Source organism: Motacilla alba, chromosome 15 (assembly GCF_015832195.1).
Source record: "Motacilla alba alba isolate MOTALB_02 chromosome 15, Motacilla_alba_V1.0_pri, whole genome shotgun sequence".
NCBI classification, from domain to species: Eukaryota; Metazoa; Chordata; class Aves; order Passeriformes; family Motacillidae; genus Motacilla; species Motacilla alba.
This window is the reverse complement of record NC_052030.1, coordinates 1,355,663-1,373,192: the sequence shown is the minus strand read 5'-3', so window position 1 is coordinate 1,373,192 and position 17,530 is coordinate 1,355,663. Positions and strand designations below refer to the sequence as shown.

The 17,530-nt window shown below is 63.9% G+C and overlaps 2 protein-coding genes and 1 long non-coding RNA gene across 10 annotated transcripts in view; 2 read left to right on the top strand and 1 right to left on the bottom strand.

Moving 5' to 3' along the window:
• Positions 1–6,310, bottom strand: part of NF2 (neurofibromin 2) — a 47,150-nt gene extending 40,840 nt beyond the window's left edge. For 3 of the 8 annotated variants that reach the window (XM_038152498.1, XM_038152500.1, XM_038152499.1), the window contains exon 1: positions 6,150–6,310. In XM_038152498.1, the coding sequence (XP_038008426.1) occupies positions 6,150–6,263 (114 nt within the window). In that variant the 5' untranslated portion in view covers positions 6,264–6,310. Of the gene's footprint in view, positions 1–237; positions 372–508; positions 699–5,978; positions 6,119–6,149 lie in introns of those variants that run through there. The other 5 variants (XM_038152496.1, XM_038152497.1, XM_038152494.1 and 2 more) reach the window with 4 other exon arrangements.
• Positions 6,311–7,660: 1,350 nt separating this feature from the next.
• On the top strand, positions 7,661–14,732 carry NIPSNAP1 (nipsnap homolog 1). Its single transcript, XM_038152387.1, is given in 19 exon segments — positions 7,661–7,822; positions 8,291–8,358; positions 8,664–8,768; positions 9,249–9,321; positions 9,891–9,993; positions 10,090–10,193; positions 10,520–10,652; positions 10,950–11,043; positions 11,126–11,521; positions 11,523–11,554; positions 12,692–12,819; positions 12,938–12,983; positions 13,235–13,329; positions 13,444–13,514; positions 13,600–13,740; positions 13,889–13,920; positions 14,026–14,120; positions 14,202–14,285; positions 14,372–14,732. Coding segments are annotated over 18 exon segments (1,857 nt in total). The 5' UTR covers positions 7,661–7,822; positions 8,291–8,298; the 3' UTR covers positions 14,437–14,732.
• Positions 14,733–15,890: 1,158 nt separating this feature from the next.
• LOC119707470 lies at positions 15,891–17,530 on the top strand. The gene is made up of 3 exons (XR_005258770.1): positions 15,891–16,210; positions 17,061–17,172; positions 17,481–17,530. It is a non-coding gene; the product is annotated as an uncharacterized LOC119707470 (long non-coding RNA).

The window sequence follows — 17,530 nt, the reverse complement described above, 5'->3', positions numbered from 1 at the left end:
TGGCTCCCACTGCCAGAGGGCAGGGATGGATGGGATATTGGGGAGGAACTGTAAGCACAGATTGAAGCTGTGGCTGCCCCTGGATCCCTGGCAGTGTCCAAGCTCAGGTTGGACGGGGCTTGGAGCGGCCTGGGATAGTGGAAGGTGTCCCTGCCCATGGCAGAAGATGGAACTGGATGAGCTTTAAGGTCCCTCCCAACCCAACCCATTCCATGATTCCATGCCCCAAAGCCTCACCTCACCCTGTAAGCTGGGCTCACACAGATGAAGAGTTACAGGGTCAAGCAGCAGCTCAGTGCAGAGCAAGAGGCTCCAAGAGGACGAAAGGAGGGTTTGGATCCTGCAGGGAGCTCTGTCGAGGATGCCCAGAGCTGTAACATCAGCCAGAGCTGCACTTACACATCTGCAGCACAACACTGCTCCCTGCCCCTGAAGGGACAGCCCCCGGCGTCCCCTCCATGCAGGAGCTGATTGCTGAGGGACACGGGGTGTGGCAGCCCCGCCTGACCTGCTCTGACGAGCTCCGGCACAGCTCCGAACACAGACAGCTCCCCGGGGCTGGGAGGGGCAGCCAGGGGCTCACCCCGGGGTGATGCCATCTTAAATGCCTCTCTTCCCATCTCCAGGGCTGTGTCATTCCCTACCAGTGTTGCCTCCCAGCTTCAAGAAGATTATTCCCAGGGCTGTTTCCCTGTTCAAGTACCTTCAATTTCAAAAACCACCTACTTGAAAGACACTGCCTGTACAAAGAAAAAAAAAAAAAAGGTATTAAAGAGCATCAAAACTGGAGTCTACACACCAAAAGAGAAAGATTTACTGTCCCAAATGCCCTCCCTCCTTCCCCTGTGCATCAACACATCTCTGGATTAATTAACAGAGTCTGGGGATTGACAGCAGTTTTGAACAGTCTTTGGAGAAAAGTAACAGGAGTTTCCAACTGGCTTGGAAGAGGCTGTGATGGGAGCAGGGGATCCAGAGAACTTTTCATGTACAGGGTGAGGCACCAAAGCCAAAGAGGATCCATGTCCACAAGCACAACCTAAGGAAATCAACTGCACCAAGCAAGACACCTCCAAAACATTAACTCCCAAATGCCACCGGTGCGAATCAGAAATTCTGAGGTTTTGGGGCATAAAGCCCTCCAAGACATGAGTGAGGAAACAGCCCTTACCTGCTGTGTCTCAGATTCAAAGTGAGCAGCACGTGCTCAGGACACACGGACACGCGGAGGAACCAAACACTGACTTGACAGCCGGTATCAATTTATTGATTCCAATTCATTGATCCCAACAATTTATTTGGGATCATGTTGTAGCTGAGGAGGATTATTTCTCTCAGCTTTTTTAAATGGCTGTTCCTGCACACAGAATGGTCTTTTTCCATTACGTTTGTGTCCACTCACAGAAGCTTTGCAGCATCAAGAGGTCACTGTCCCTACCAGCACCCTGCTGCCTGACATTGGGAATGTATGGACTTTATAAACCCCCTCCCAAGTATCCTGCAATGCAGAAGGAAGCCAAGGGCACTCCACTCCCTGATTTCCTCCTCCTGCCTTTTTATTTTGGTGCAGTGACTGGACACAGCTCAAAACTCAGCTCGGATTTACTGCACCAGCTCTTCCTCAGAAACTCATTTCCACCCAGATTTCCACCACCAAATCCTTGGCTGCTCCTGTTCCAGAAGATGAGCTTTGCAGCTCAGCTACACAAGTCCCTGTGTCTGGTGACAAAGGGACAGCACTTGGCCACACGTGGCCGAAATCAGGACCCTTCTACTTACAAGGGCTTTACAGCCAACCTCATCCAACCGGCCCCGCACTGAGTGGGGCACTGGGCTAAAATAAAGATCCCTTCCAACCAGGATTATCCTCTGGACAGAGAGCAACAGCTTAAGCACTGAAGCAATAACTGGGTGCATGTTTAGACCAGCAAATACATCAGCAAAACCTGCCTCTTCTCGCTGCCTCAACACTTCAGCTGTTTCTCCAGGCTGGCTGTAAAGCTTTTCCAACTCATTTTTAAGACACCAAAAGATAAAGGTTGGGAAGCAGCTGGGCAGCGAGCTGCACCTTGATGGAGTAACTTTCCCTGCAGGATTCAAGCCCAAGATCACAAGACAACAGAAAGAGGAAAACACACCCTTTGGAAAATGGCTCTGAGAAGGAGAGACACTAACAGGGCTGAGCACTGCAAGAGGAAGAAACTGGAGACCAAAAGAAAGATGGAGGGGCTCTCCCACCAGTCAGGGAACTCGGCTCTGACAGAGGAAAAACTGCACATGGCAGGGGGGAGACCAACCTGACAGCAGCTGCACCACACTCTGCCATGGTATGACTATAGGACATGAAACACAAACGCACACTGCTGTCCTCAAGGTGAAGAAGAAAGGGGAACGTTTATTTTCTGACTCCTACATTTACAGCTTTCCAAAAGTGGCAGTGGATTGGAGGGTGACAGTGCCACCTCTCCAATGACACTGGACAAACCAACAGTCCATGAAATTTCTCCTCCTCCATAAAAAAAATGCAAAACAGTAAGTTATTTACAAAAAATGCGTAAAAAAATTCATTACAAGAATGTAAACATCAGAAAACGTAAAAAATCTTAAAAAATCAGGGCGACACCATCCCACCAGAGACGGGGGATAAACAGTGCTTTGGATGTGGACTCAAAAACACCACGGGGTTTTCATTCCTGAATAACTCATGGAGTGGTTTGGGTGGGAAGGGACTGAAAGCCCATCTTGTTCCACCTCCCTGCCTTGGACAGGGATGTCTTCCACTATCCCAGGGTGCTCCAACCTGTCCAGCCTGGCCTTGGGCACTGCCAGGGATCCAGGGGCAGCCCCAGCTGCTCTGGGCACCCTGTGCCAGGGCCTCACCAGCCTCCCAGGGAAGAGGCCTCCACGTGGCTGTCCAAGGCTCTCGGGACGGTGAGGCAGCTGGGGTTGCTTTAGCACAGGGATTCAAGAGCTATGCAAATGTCTACCCTTCCTCCAGATGTTATCAATTAATTAGGTACAGCTCGAACCTCGGAGATGGAAGTAACAAAAGGAAGACACTCGCTTCGTGCCTCCAAGATTTCCCCAAACAAATTTGAAGTCTTTAAAGTGAAGCCCCAGCCGTGATTATTAATCTGCATCGCCGTGTTAGAAAGATTAAGATTTCATTTCTAGGAATTATTTTAGATTTAGGCTCAATTTAGAGACATCAACGGCAGAATAAACAGATGCAAAGCAGGTTTAATCCCTCAAAATGCACAGCTGGGGATTTCTAGGGAGCAGACTGAAAAATGAGCACTGAGAAAGAAGGTGAGGCTCCAGCAGCTATGGCTGGGTCCTGGAATCATGGAACATCCTGAGCTGGGAGGAGCCCCCAGGCATCATGGAAGACCAACCCCAGACACCCAACAGAGCAGCAGCTCTCTGTCCCTGTCAGCACGAGGTGCCACCCACAGGCCACAAAAACACATCTCAAGAGCCCCCAAACTGCAGGATTCCCACTGCAGCTCCTTGCACCGACCCTCGCCAGTGCTTGAGAGGCAGATTTCCCTCTCCCTCCTGGCCAAAGGCACTCAAAGCACACAGAGAGCTGGGTAAACAGTGCTGCTCGCTCTTCTCCTGGCAAACCTTGGGACAGCGGCCAGATTCCTCCAGGGAGGAGCACAGTCTGTCCCACATAATCGACTCTCGCACCCCACTGGCTCTCAGGAGGGCACAAACTCCACTCCAGGTCTCACTGTGGGTGTCGAGGAAGCCGAGCCCCTCCCTGGGCCGCATTCCCACCGCAGCCACTCGAGGTGTGTCCGATCCCTCTGTCCCAGGGATGTTTGAGCACAGTCAGCACAACGAGAGCCTCCCAAGTGCAACACAAAACCTGGGACAGAGATCCAGCCAGGGAGCTGCCCTGCTCAGATGGGGCTTGGATAAAACCCACACCTCCAGCTGGGCTGCCCTGGGCTTGCAGCAAGCCCAGGAAGACACGGAGATGCTCCAAGGGCTGGAGCCAGGCTGGGAGAGCTGGGGGTGCTCACCTGGAGAGGAGAAGGCTCCAGGGAGAGCTCAGAGCCCCTGCCAGGGCCTGAAGGGGCTCCAGGAGAGCTGCAGAGGGACTGGGGACAAGGGATGGAGGGACAGCACACAGGGAATGGCTCCCACTGCCAGAGGGCAGGGCTGGATGGGAGATTGGGAACTGGGAATTGTTCCCTGTGAGGGTGGGCAGGCCCTGGCACAGGGTGCCCAGAGCAGCTGGGGCTGCCCCTGGATCCCTGACAGTGTCCAAGGCCAGGCTGGACACTGGGGCTGGGAGCAGCCTGGGACAGTGGGAGGTGTCCCTGCCATGGCAGGGGGTGGAATGGGATGAGCTTTAAGATCCCTTCCCACCCAAACCATTCCATAATTCCATGAAAACTCACTCCTCACCTGCAAGGTGTGAAACAGCCCCATCACCTGCCTGCATCCATCCATCCATCAATCCATCCCTCCATCCATCTCCAATGTCCCATGCTGATGGGGGAGGCCTGAGGTTCCTCTGCATCCCCCCAGCAGCAGCTCCAACTCACGGAGCCCTCAGCAGCTCCTGAGCTCCTTCCAGCTGCTCGAGTCTCTCCGCAGCAAAAAGTTCCTCTGGCAGGAACCTCCCAGAAAAGTCAGCTGGAGATGGAGCAGGTCCACAGCCAAATCCCACGGGAGCGCTGCCTCCTGGCTGCACAAACCCCGGATCCCAGCGGGAAATGACACCCGGCCACAGCCCTGAAATTCACAATTCTTTACTTGCCACCATCTGTCATTGCTGCAGCCTCGGGAAAGCAGCGAAAGCAGCGCCAGGACATTCCCACTCTGCTGGAAGTGGGAAGCTCACACGGCTGCCCAGAGCAAATCCTCAGTCCCTAGGAAAAGCAGGAAGTTCCTCAGGGCTGGGAGCACATTTCCAGAGCGAGGAAATCGGTGATGACAAACTCCCCTTGGCTGAGGGGCGCTGGATTCCCTCAGGGTTTGGGTCAGGATAATGAAATATAAATATTAAACGCACAGGGTGGGCTGGGGTTTCAATGTTGGGGTTGCCGAGCCCTCAGGATCAGCTGAAAAAGCAGAGCAGATCCCAGGGTTTGGCAGCAACGCCCTGGGAGAAGATTTCACAAGTTCCAAGGGCCCCAAACAGGGAAATCATCACAGAAAAGCCAGACCCAACCCCCTGGAGCATCCCTCAGCCTCACGGTGAGCTAAGAGCTCAGGAAAATGCCAAAATTCTGTCCTTGGGCGTTTGTGGAGCGCTTGGGAGTTGGATTCCTGTGGATTCAAGCCTTGGCACTGAGGTTCCTCAAGCCCTGTGACAGCCACAGTGTAGTGGTGACTTGGGCTGGGATGGCAGGACAGCACTGGGTTAGAGCCCAAAGGAAGCTGGATTGTAATGAGAATAAAGCTGAATTATAACCAGGATAAAACTGAATTATATCCAGAATGAAGCTGAATTATAGCCAAAGTATAGGATGAATTAGAAGCAGAATAATGCCAAATTGTGCCCAGAATGAGATCGGATTATAAACGGAACGCAGCCAAATTATAACCCAAATAAAGCTAAATTACACCTGGAGTGAAGATGAACTATTGCCAGAATAAGGCTGAATTATAACCAAAATATAGGATGACTTATGACCAGAATAATGCCAAATTATACCCAGGCTAAAGCCAAATCATACCCAGAAAAAAAGCCAATTTATGACTAAAACAATGCTGAATTACACACATAATAAGGATTAATGATAACAAAAATAGAGCCAAGCTATAACCAGGATACAACTGAATTACACACACAGTAGCACTGAATTACTACCAAAACAAAGCCAAGTTATGACCAAAGCAAAGCCAAATTACACCGATTCATAACCGAAGTAAAAGTGAATTACTACCAAAAAAAAAAAAAAAAAAAAAAAGCGCCGAATTATAACCAGAATAAAGCGCAATTATAACCGAAATCCCACCAGGATAACGCCGATTTACAACCAAACCAAGGCTGTGCGCTGCAGCCCAGGGCAGGCCCCGGGAAGCGGCGGAGGGAGAGGGGCCGGAGGGGCCCGGGCCCCTCAGGGGTCTGGGGGGGGCTGGGGGCCCGTCCCCCTCAGCGGGACCCCCGCGCTCGCGCGGGCCGTCACCTCGCAGCTGAACTCCATCTCGGCGTCCATGGTGGCGATGCGCACCGTGAAGGTCTTGGGCTGCTTGCGCTTGAGGGAGCTGAAGCTCATGCGGGACGCGATGGCCCCGGCCATGGCGGCGCAGCGCGGTCAGCGCGGCGGCGGCGCCATGGCGGCCTGGCCCCGCCCCCTCCGCCCTGCCATTGGCCGCGCCGCGCGGTGCGCCCGCCCCCGCCGTACATTGCAGCCAATAGAAAGGGGTATGCTGGAGAGGCGGGAGCAAAAGCAACTATGATTGGGTGAAAAGAACGTCGCTCAAGAGAATGGGCGGGGTGAGGCGGGGCCATTAAGAGAGGCGTGAGGAAGCGATTTGGCGTGGCGGTGTCGCCCCCTGGCGGCGGGCGGAGCGCTCTGCTCGCGGGGACGAGCACCGGGAGCCGGCGGGGGGGACACCGGGACACCGGGACATGGGACACCGGGACACGGGAACACCGGGACACCGGGACACCGGGACACGGGGACACCGGGACATGGGACACCGGGACATGGGACACCGGGACACCGGGACACGGGAACACCGGGACACCGGGACATGGGACACCGGGACACCGGGACACGGGGACACCGGGACACGGGAACACCGGGACACCGGGACATGGGACACCGGGACACGGGAACACTGGGACACGGGAACACCGGGACACCGGGACACCGGGACACCGGGACATGGGACACGGGGACACGGGGACATGGGAACACCGGGACACCGGGACACGGGGACATGGGAACACCGGGACATGGGAAACACCGGGACATGGGACACCGGGGCACGGGGACACGGGAGGGTGTCAGGGGACCCCGGCGTGCCCGGGGTCCATGAGCTGTCCGGGGTCCGCAGGGTGTCCGGGATCCGGGGATGCCCGGTGTCTCTGCGCGGTCCGTGGGGAATCCGGGTTCTCTGGAGGGTCAGTGGGGTGTCCGCGCTCAGTGGGGACACGGGATCCCCGGGGGCAGTGGGGTGTCCGGGATCCCCGGGGGCAGCGGGGTGTCCAGGGTTTGTGGGGGTCCGGGGTCCTCGAGATGTCTGGGGTCCATCAAGTGTCAGGAGCCCGTGGGGGGTCCGGGGGTGTGTCCGGTCCGTGGGGTGCAAGGGTCCTTGGGGTGTCAGGGATCGCTGAGATGCGAGGGCTTTGTGGGTCCGTGAGGTCCTTGAGGTGTCCCCGGTGCCGTGGGCTGCCGTGGGTGTCCTGGTGTCACGGGTGTCCCCAGTGCCGTGGGTGTCCCCGCAGGACGGGGTTCCCTGGGGGACACGGGGTGCTGCCCCCTCGGTGGTTGCCGGGGCGAGGGGACCCACGCGGTCCCGGGGGCAGCCGGGTGTCCGGGCTCGTGGGTGGGGGCAGAGACTGGGACCGGCGCCCGGGGCGGGCGGGGACACGGGGCAGGACCGGGACAGCGGCTGGGACCGGGACCGGGACTGGTACTGGGACAGCGGCTGGGACTGAGACTGGGACTGGGACTGAGACTGGGACTGGGACAGCGGCTGGGACCGGGACTAGGACCGGGACTGGGACCGGGACAGCGGCTGGGACTGCGACTGGAGCTGGGACCGGGACCGGGACGGGGACCAGCGCAGCGGGACGGGACTGGCACCAGTAGCGGGACACCGGACGGCGGCGGGAGCAGAAGCAGCTGCGGTAATGGACCTGGGACCGTGGCTGGGCTGATGGGGACGGTGGCCGGGACCAGCGCAAGGGGACAGGACCGCCGCCCCGCTCGCTGTGGGATAACGGGCTGGGAACTGCGACGAGCACGGGGGAACGGAACAGAAACTGGGACCCGCTCAGAGTTACCGGGACGGAAACTGAGTCCGGCACGGGAGGGACTGGGATCGCTTCAGGGTTACTGGGATGTAACTGGGACCAGTTCAGGGTTACTTGGACAGAAACCGGGACCAGCACAGGGGGACGGGGCGGACCTAAATCCGGCAGGAGCAGGAGGGGGAAGGGAGCAGCGGGAGCCGAGAAGCCCTCCCGACACCCCCGGGGGACCCAGGCGTCCGGGAGCAGCCCCCGCCCCCGCAGCGGGAAGAACGGGGCCTCTGTCCCCGCGGGGACAATGGGGACATTGATGGGGACCCCCCCGGCCCCCCGCTGCCCCCGCAGGACCCCCCATGGCAGAAAGCGACGACCCCGCCCGCCAGGACCCCGCCCCCGCTGGCCCCCGCACCCAGGTGGGCGAAGGGGGTGGGGGCATGAGGGGGAAACTGGGGAACCACGGGGGGGTGTGGGGGGCTGGAGGGGTTGGAGGGAGAGTTTGGGGAACCCTGGGCACCCGAGGGAGCTCGAGGGGGGCATGAGGAGCATTGGGGTGCACAGGGAAGCCCAGAATCCATAGGGACTTATGGGGCGCAAGGGGGGAGCTCTGAGCAGCTGGGGGGGCATTGTGGGCTACAAAGATCAATTGGGGTGGGAGGGCTGTGGGGGTGCTGGGGGGGCCCTTCCTCGGCCCCCCGCCGTGGGTGACCCCCCTGCCCAGCCCTGCCGGCCCGTGCCGAGGGTCCACGCCTTTGGAAAGGGGGAGCAGGCGCTGCGGAGGGACCCCCGCACCCCCCCCGCCATGCGGGGCTGGCTGCACAAGCAGGTGAGGCAGGGGGCGTGGGGAGGGCTGGGGAGGGGGCTCAGGGGCTGCGTGGGGTTTGAGGTGCGGGATTCTGGGGGGTTTGTGGGTTTTGGGGGGACCTGGGGCGGTGGGGAGGAGCTGGAGGGTGTAGGGGGTTGGGAGGGTCTGGAGGGTCAGGGGGTCATGGGGGTGGATGTGGGGCTTGGGGGGAATCAGAGGGAGTTGGGGTGGGTCAGTGGGTGGTGAGGGAGGGTTTTGGGGTTTAGGGGGTTTGGGGAGATCAGAGACACGTGGTTGGACCGGGCAGTGTGGGGCGGTTATGGGGTCTGGGGTGGAAGAGGGTGCCGGGGGTTATGGGGTTTGGGGGTCTGGCATGGAGTCCTGGGGGGTGAAGAGCTTGGAGGATCGGAAGGGATTGAGGGGTCTGGGGCAGCTGAGGGTCCTGTTGGGAAGGGGATGGGCTGCGGGGGATGAGCCCCGTCCCCCTCCATCGCCTCTCAGGACAGCTCGGGGCTGCGGCTCTGGAAGCGCCGCTGGTTTGTGCTGGTGGATCTCTGCCTCTACTACTACCGGGGTGAGGGGGCACGGGGTGAGGGGACAGCCGGAGGGCCTGGGGACCTGGGGGTCAGGGGGCTTGGGTGACCTGGTGTCCCTAGGGTGATCCCGGGGTGTCTCTGGGTCACTGGGGGGGGCTCAGGGGTCCTGGGGTGTTGGGCAGCCCTTGGAGGACCAGGAATCCAGGGGGATTTGGGGTCCCTGGGGCAGCCAGGGATCCCAGCGGGATCAAGGATCCCTGGGGCATTTGGGGGTCTCTGGGGGAGTCAGGGATCCCAGCGGGATCAAGGATCCCTGAGGCATTTGGGGGTCTCTGGGGGAGTCAGGGATCCCCGGGGATTGGGGGTCTCTGGAGCATTGGGAATTCCTGAGGATTGGGGGTCCCTGAATGGATCAGCGGTTCCTCAGGATCTGGGCTTGAAGAGGTCCTTGGGGGGATTCTATGGTCTGGGGGACCTCGGTAGGTTTGGGGGCATCCGATGGGACTCAGAGGAGGTCCCTGGCATCCCCCTGATGGTACTGGAGATCTCGGGGTGCAGATGGGGGCTCCGGTGCCCCCCATTGTGACCTTCCTGTGCCCCCAGACAGCAGCGAGCAGCAGGTGCGGGGCGGCCTCCCCCTGCCTGGCTACGAGATCCGCGTCCTGCCCGCCGCCCCCCGCGCCCCCCGCGCCCCCCAGTTCCTCTTCACGGTCAGCCCGGGCTCCCTGGGACCCCGAATCGGGGTGGGGGGGGGGGGGGGGACCCCGACACCTGAGCCCGGTCTAGCAAGGCAACCCCATTGTCAGGCTGAACACGCCGGGATGCGAACGTACTGCCTGGGGGCCGAGAGCGCCGAGGAGCTGCGCGCCTGGGTCTGTGCCCTGCGCCGGGGGGCATCGGCCCTGCCCGGGTGAGGGGGCACGGGGGGCACGGGGGGCATCGGCCCTGCCCGGGTGAGGGGGCACGGGGGGCACGGGGGGCACCGGCCCTGCCCGGGTGAGGGGGCACCGGGGGCACCGGGGGCCTGGGTCCATGGGGGGCACAGAGAAGGGCTGGGTTTGGGGGGCTTTGGGGGGGTCCCGGGCGGCAGGAGGAGGTTGGAGAGTTTGGGGAGGGACAGAGAGGGTTTGAGGAATGTGGGGAGGTGGGCACAGAGGATTTGTGGGGCTCACAGAGCGTTTGGCGGGGTTTTGGGGGCAGTTAACCCTTTAACTCCTGTTTGCTCCCCCTGCCCAGCTCGGCCCAGGAGCCCCGGGGTGCGGATCCTGCCTCGCCCCCACTGCCCACGCACCCCCCGGGTGAGGGGCTCGGGGGCCCACCCGTGCCCCCTCCTTGCTGCCCCCCAGCCCCTCCACTGCCCCACAGCGAGGTGAGATCTGGGCTGGGGGAGAATTGAAATGGGGGGAAATATGAGGCGGTGCAGATCCGTGTGCTGAGGGGGGTTATGGGGCAGAGCGGGAGGACTCAGAGGTGGGAGGGGGTTATGGGGCAAAAGGGGGGGCTATGGGGCAGAGGGGGGGCTGTAGGCCTGGTGGGGGGCTTGGGGGCAGAGAGAAGGGGCAATGGGGCAGAGGGGGGCTGTGGGAAGAGGGGGCTGGGGCAGAGGGGCAGGGGCAGGAGCGGCTCTCGGTCCGGCCGGAGCAGCGCTCCCTGTGCCCTCCCGCAGGTGCCCCAAGCCCAGGAGGAGCCCCCGGCGCGGGGATGTCCCCCCAAGGCCGGGGACACGCCGGGGGGGCCGCGGGGACACCCCGAGCCTGCAGGTGAGACCGGCCACGCCCCGGCCACGCCCCGGCCACGCCCCTCGGCGAGGCGGCCCCGCCCATTCTGGCCCCGCCTCCCCAGAGCGAAGCCCAAGGAAGCCCCGCCCCCCTGGAGCAGCGCCTCGGCCCCCGCCGGAGCGAGACATCGGGACCAATCAGACACCGGCCTCTCCAACCGCCTCTTCTGATTGGCTACCGAGCGCCGCCGGGCCCGCGAGCACCGCCCCCGCTCCGGCATCCAATGAGGCGTCGCGGCGGCGGCGGCGGCGGGAGGGGGCGGGGGGGCGTGGCCCGGCGCGAGAAGGTGTGGCCGGACGGCCAATCAGAATCACGCTGCTGCAGGCCAGCTTCTGAGGGGGCGGGGCCGGGCCGAGGGGGCGGGGCCGGGCGGGCACGCGCGACGCGCGGCCCCGCCGCGGTGCGGAAGATGGCGGCGGGAGCGCGCGGCGGGAGCGCGGCGCTGCGGCGGCTGCGGGGCGGGGGGCGCGGGCGCGGCCCCGCGGGGCGCGCGGTGAGTGGGGACCCCTGGAACCCCCGCCCCGAGAGCCCCCGCGGCACCCCCGGATCCCTCATCCTCCCCCCCGGACTCCGCGTCCGCCCCGCTCCCCGCATCTCCCCCGGCGGGGACACCCCGCATTCCCCTCCCCGGACCCCGCAGCTCCCCCGGAGCACGCATCCCTCCTGCTTCCCGCATCCCCCCGGCTGGAGACCGCACCTCTGAGCCGCCTTTGCGGCCCAGATCTTCCCCGCTCTTCGCATCACCCGCATCCCGCTCCCCTGAGCCCTCCCACTCCCTCCCGGACCCCGCATCCCCCCGGGCAGGGACACCCGTGTTCCCCCTTCTGAGACCCCTGAGCCCTAGTCCTGTCCCCGCATCGCCCCGGGAGGGGACCCCCGCTCCCCGCTCCCCTGAGCTTCCTGATCCCCCCCTGGGCCCCGCGTCCCCCCTGCTCCCCGCGTTCCCCCGGGCGGGGACCCCGCACCCCCGAGCCCCCTGAGCCCTCCCCGCACCCCGCTGCCCTCCCGGAGCCGGCGGGCGGCCCCCAGAGCGGCCCCACGGTCGTTGCCTCGCTGGGGACAAAGGTCTGGCCGCAGCTCGGACCCAGGACCGAGGGGGCCCGTCCCCCCCCCCCGCCACTGCCCGACCTTCTCCGGGCACCGGAGCCACCGCTGGCGCTGCTGGGGCAACCCGGGGACAGCCTGGGGGCTGCTCCCATCGCCCCCTGTCCCCTTGCCCGTGGAGGGGTCACCAGCTCTGGAGCAACCCCTGGGTACAGGGGCTCCCATGGGGGATGTCCCCATTGTCCCCTTGCCCGTGGAGGGGTCGCTGTCACTGCGGTGGCCAGTGGGGCTGACAGCGCTCCCGTGGGGGTGCCCCCCTGTCCCACACCCCCACAGCAGTGTCCTTGCTCTGCTGGGCAGCATGGCCAAGCCCCTCTGGATCCAGGGGACAGACTGGAACTGGGGACAGACCCAGCCCAGACCGGGGACGGGGCTCCCGGTGCGAACTGAGCAGGAGCCCGTGGAGTCCCGGGGCTCCCGGGAAGCCGGGCATGGAGGCAGCTGCCCGGAGGACTGGCACTGAGGCCTCTGCATCCCGCCTTGCCGGCCATTCCCGATGATTCCCGGTGATTCCCGGTGTCCCCAGGGGGTACTCCAGGGACGTGGAGGGCAGCTGGTTCCGCTCGCTGTTCGTGCACAAGGTGGATCCCCGCAAGGACGCCCATTCCAACCTCCTCTCCAAGAAGGAGACCAGCAACCTGTACAAGATCCAGTGTGAGTGCTCCTGCCGGGAGGAGGGCAGGCACAGCTGGGGCGCCGCCCTGCCCCACCCGCTGGGACCCCCATTCCCGGAGCCTCCCCCGTTCCCAGCCCCTCTCTCCTGTCCCCGCAGTTCACAATGTGAAGCCGGAGTGCCTGGAAGCCTACAACAAGCTGACGTGAGCACGCTGAGGGGCTTTCCCAGCATCCCAGCAGGGTGTTGGGGTGCTGTCCTGGGCTGACAGGGGTGGGAGGGTTCCTGCAGCTCCTGGGTGGATCTGTGTCCCCGTTCTGTGCCTCAGTTTCCCTCCCTGTGAAATGGATGCATCCCCCAGGCTGTGCCTGATCCTGTTCGGGAGGGCAAAGAGGGGCACTGGGAGGGTTTGGGGTGCTGCCCCCCACCCCACTGCCCCCCTCTGTGCCCCCACAGAGAGGAGGTGCTGCCCAAGCTCCATTCGGACCCCGACTACCCCTGTGACCTGGTGGGCAACTGGAACACGTGGTATGGCGAGCAGGACCAGGCAGGTGAGGCCAGGCAGCGCTCCCGCTGCCTCTGCGGCCACAGGCACAGGTTTTGGGGGAATTGTGGGGGATTTTGGGGCGCTGCTTCCCTTGCCCACCCCAGACCCCTCTTTGCAGTGCACCTGTGGCGCTTCTCGGGCGGGTACCCGGCGCTCATGGACTGCATGAGCAAGCTCAGGCAGAACCAGGTACCCCCGGCTGGGGACCCCCCCCGTGCCCCACAGCCCGGCCCGTGTCACCCCCACCCCAAACCCCCTGTGGGGCTGTCCCCAGGAGTACCTGGAGTTCCGCAAGGAGAGGAGCCGGATGCTGCTGTCCCGCAGGAACCAGCTGCTGCTGGAGTTCAGCTTCTGGAACGAGCCCCAGCCCCGCCAGGGACCCAACATCTACGAGCTCAGGACCTACAAGCTGAAGGTGGGCATCAGCCCGTGCCTCGGGGGGGTCTGCAGGCTGGTGTAGCCCAGTTTTGGGGGGCAGCCCCCCAGATTCCTCCTTCCTGGGTGAGGAGACCCCAGGCTGGCGAGCTGGGGGGTTCTCACTGGTTTTCCTCCCCTGTTTGCAGCCAGGCACCATGATCGAGTGGGGCAACAACTGGTGAGGCACTGGTTTCCCAGCGTGGGGGGATCCAAGGTGGGAAAAGCTCCCTCTGGAGAAGGGGGACCCTGGGGCAGCCCCCCATGCGTCCCCTGCTTGGTGCAGGGCTCGGGCCATCAAGTACCGCCAGGAGAACCAGGAGGCAGTCGGGGGGTTCTTCTCCCAGATCGGGGAGCTCTACGTGGTGCACCACCTCTGGGGTAAGGGGGGTCACCCTGGGGGACCCCCGCCTGGGGGCTGCGCTGGGGGGCTCAGGGTGCCTCCCCATCCTCTCCCCACAGCCTACAGGGATCTGCAGTCCCGGGAGGAGACCAGGAATGCGGCCTGGAGGAAGAGGGGCTGGGATGAGAACGTTTATTACACGGGTGAGAGGGACCCCCGCCCGCTTTGGGGACCCCCCGGCCATGCTGGGGACCCCCTGGCCTCACCTCTGTGTGCTTTGCTCCCCCAGTGCCGCTGATCCGGACCATGGAATCCCGGATAATGATTCCCCTGAAGATCTCCCCCCTGCAGTGATTTGGGGCCGTGCCGGGGGGGCTCCCTGCACCCCCAGGGGCTCCCTGCCCGTGCCCTGGCCCTGCTGGGGAAGGGCTGGGGGGTTCTGCTCCCCCTGGCTCCCAGCTCTCTCCCCCGCCCCGTTTTGGGGCGCTCTGGGGGGGCTGAGGGCAGGGAGGGGAAGGGGGGAGCCCCCCATGCTGTGGTGGGTCCCCAGGATGGTGCTGCTGGGGGGGCTGTGGAGGTGGGGGGGCTTAATTGCTCCTGATGAGCCCAGCGGGTGCCTTTGCTGCCAATTAAATATTTAATATGCGAAAGCCTAGGCCCCTCTCGGGGTGGGGAGGGCGGGACTGGGGGTGCTTGCTGTGACTCCCCAGGCTGGTGTCACCCAGGGGCTGCCCTGCACCACGTCGTGGGGCTTCCTGCACCCCCATGGGTGCTGCGATACACTGAGGGGCCCCCCAAAACCCCAGTGCCACTGGGGACCCCTTGCCAAGCCCATGGATACCCCCAATTGCCATCAGGGACTCCATCCCTGATGATCCCTCAAGCTCAGGGGTACACCCAGGGACCCCATCCAATGCCCCCCCAAGCTCCTGGATCCCCCAGCCCCGCTGGGTGCCCCAAGGCAAGGCCCAGCCCAGCCCATGGATACCCCCAGGGCCACTGGGGACCTCATCCCAAGCCCCTGGAACACCCCAGTGCTAAAGTGGACACCATCCCATGACCCTCCAAGCCTCTGGATGCTCCCAGTGCCACTGGGGACCTCTTCTCATGCCATTCTGAGCCCAGGGATCCCCCCAGTGCCCCTGGGGACCCCATCCCAAGCCCATGGATCCTCCCACCACCACCAATGACTCCATCCTGTGCCCCTGCCAAGCTCCTGTGTGCCCCCCCTCCACTGAGGATCCCATCCCAAGCCCATGGGTACCCCCAGCGCCATCAGGGACCCCATCCCAGGCCCCCCCATCCAATGGGTACCCCCAGTGCCATCAGGGACCCCATCCCAGGCCCCCCCATCCAATGGGTACCCCCAGTGCCATCAGGGACCCCATCTCAGGGCCCCCCAGCCCATGGGTACCCCCAGTGCCATCAGGGACCCCATCCCAGGCCCCCCCAGCCCATGGGTACCCCCAGTGCCATCAGGGACCCCATCCCAGGCCCCCCCATCCAATGGGTACCCCCAGTGCCATCAGGGACCCCATCCCAGGCCCCCCCATCCAATGGGTACCCCCAGTGCCATCAGGGACCCCATCTCAGGGCCCCCCACTCCATGGGTACCCCCAGTGCCATCAGGGACCCCATCCCAAGCCCCCCCATCCAATGGGTATCCCCAGTGCCATCAGGGACCCCATCCCAGGCCCCCCCCAGCCCATGGGTACCCCCTGGGGACCCATCCCAGGCCCCCCCCAGCCCATGGGTACCCCCAGTGCCCCTGGGGACCCCATTCCAAGCCCCTCCATCCATGGGTACCTCCAGTGCCCCTGGGGACCCCATCCCAGGCCCGTCAGTGCCTCTGGGACCCCTATCCAAGCTCCCCCCGTTCCTGTGGATGCCCTTCTGCATCAGGAGCCCCCCAATCCCACCAGAGCCCCCAAAGTGGAGGTCTCACCTGTGGCCACGCCCCTTGATCAAGCCACGCCCCTTTCATACCTAAGCCGCGCCCCCCGTCGCCCCTGGCGGGTCCTCCAAGATACCAGCTCCGCTAGGGGGCGCCTGTAGCAGCGGCAGCCGCTCCGCTCCGCGCCTTGTCGCTCCGTGGCGTCACTTCCGGGGGCGCGGAGGCGAGGCCGCGGTGAGTGGCGGGGCGCGGCGGGACCCCCGGCGGGGATGGCGGGCGCGGCCCCGGCCCCTCGGGCTCCGGAGGGGCGGGAGGTCCGTGGCCCCGTGTGCTAGGGGCTCAGGGGAAGCGGAGGGTCCTGGTCTGGGGGGGCCAAGGCCCCGTGCGGGGGGCTCTGAGGCCTCGGGCCCGGCGTGCGGGGCTCTGGGGGCTCAGGAGGGCGGAGAGTGCCCGGCGGGAGGGGCTGCGGCGGCTCTGAAGGAGCGAAGGGCTCTGGGCCCGGTGTGCCGGGCCCTGGAGAGGTGCAGGGTCCCGGGTCTGGGGCTCTCGGAGCAGCGGACGCCCCGGGGTGGGTGCGCGGGGGTCTGGAGGAGCGAAGGGCCCCGGGTGTGTGAGGGGTCTGGGGGCTCTGCTGGGGCAGAAGCCGCAGTCCGGGGGCTCGGGGAGGGGTTGAGCGATCGGGCCGGGGTCCTGAGAGAGCTCAGTGGCACTGGGGGGGCAGGGGGCTGTGCTGGAGCGGACCCCGGGCTCGCTGTGCCGGTTCGGGGGGCAGTGCTGGAGCGGACCCCGGGCTCTCTGTGCCGGTTCGGGGGCTGTGCTGGAGCGGACCCCGGGCTCGCTGTGCCGGTTCGGGGGGCTGTGCTGGAGCGGACCCCGGGCTCGCTGTGCCGGTTCGGGGGCTGTGCTGGAGCGGACCCCGGGCTCGCTGTGCCGGTTCGGGGGGTGGGAAGGGCTGGGAGGTGCGGGACGGAGGGAGGCTCAGGGGACGCTGCAGAGCCCAGGCGGGGCTGGCGGGGGCAGCCCGGGAGAGCCCCGCTCCAGGCGGGTTTAGCCCCCGCGGACTCGCCCCGTGCTCCCTCCCCAGCCCGGCCGGCAGCACCATGTCCTCCGAGTCCAGCAAGAAGAGGAAGCCCAAGGTGATCCGCACGGACGGGGTCCCAGCCGAGGGCAAGCGGGGCAAGGGCGACTCGGACCAGGTACAGACGTGCCCGGGGCCCCGCCCACACCCCTCTGTGCTGGCCTGGCTTTCCCTGCTGGAAAACAAAGCCCAGAGCAGCTGTGCCTGCCCCATGCTGGCAGTGTCCCAGGCCAGGTTGGATGAGGCTTGGAGATAACTGGGACAGTGGAAGGTGTCCCTGCCCATGGGACTGGACGGGCTTTAAAGTCCTCCCTTCCCACCCAAACCGTTCTGGAATTCCATGAATTGTGAGATCCAGTTCCCCCAGCTTCCAATGCCTCCTAAACTCCCACTGTGAATTCCTAAACCTGCTTCCATCTCTTTCAGGAGACACAAACACTCCTCTGGAGAGTGAGCACAAAGCTGGAAGATCCCTC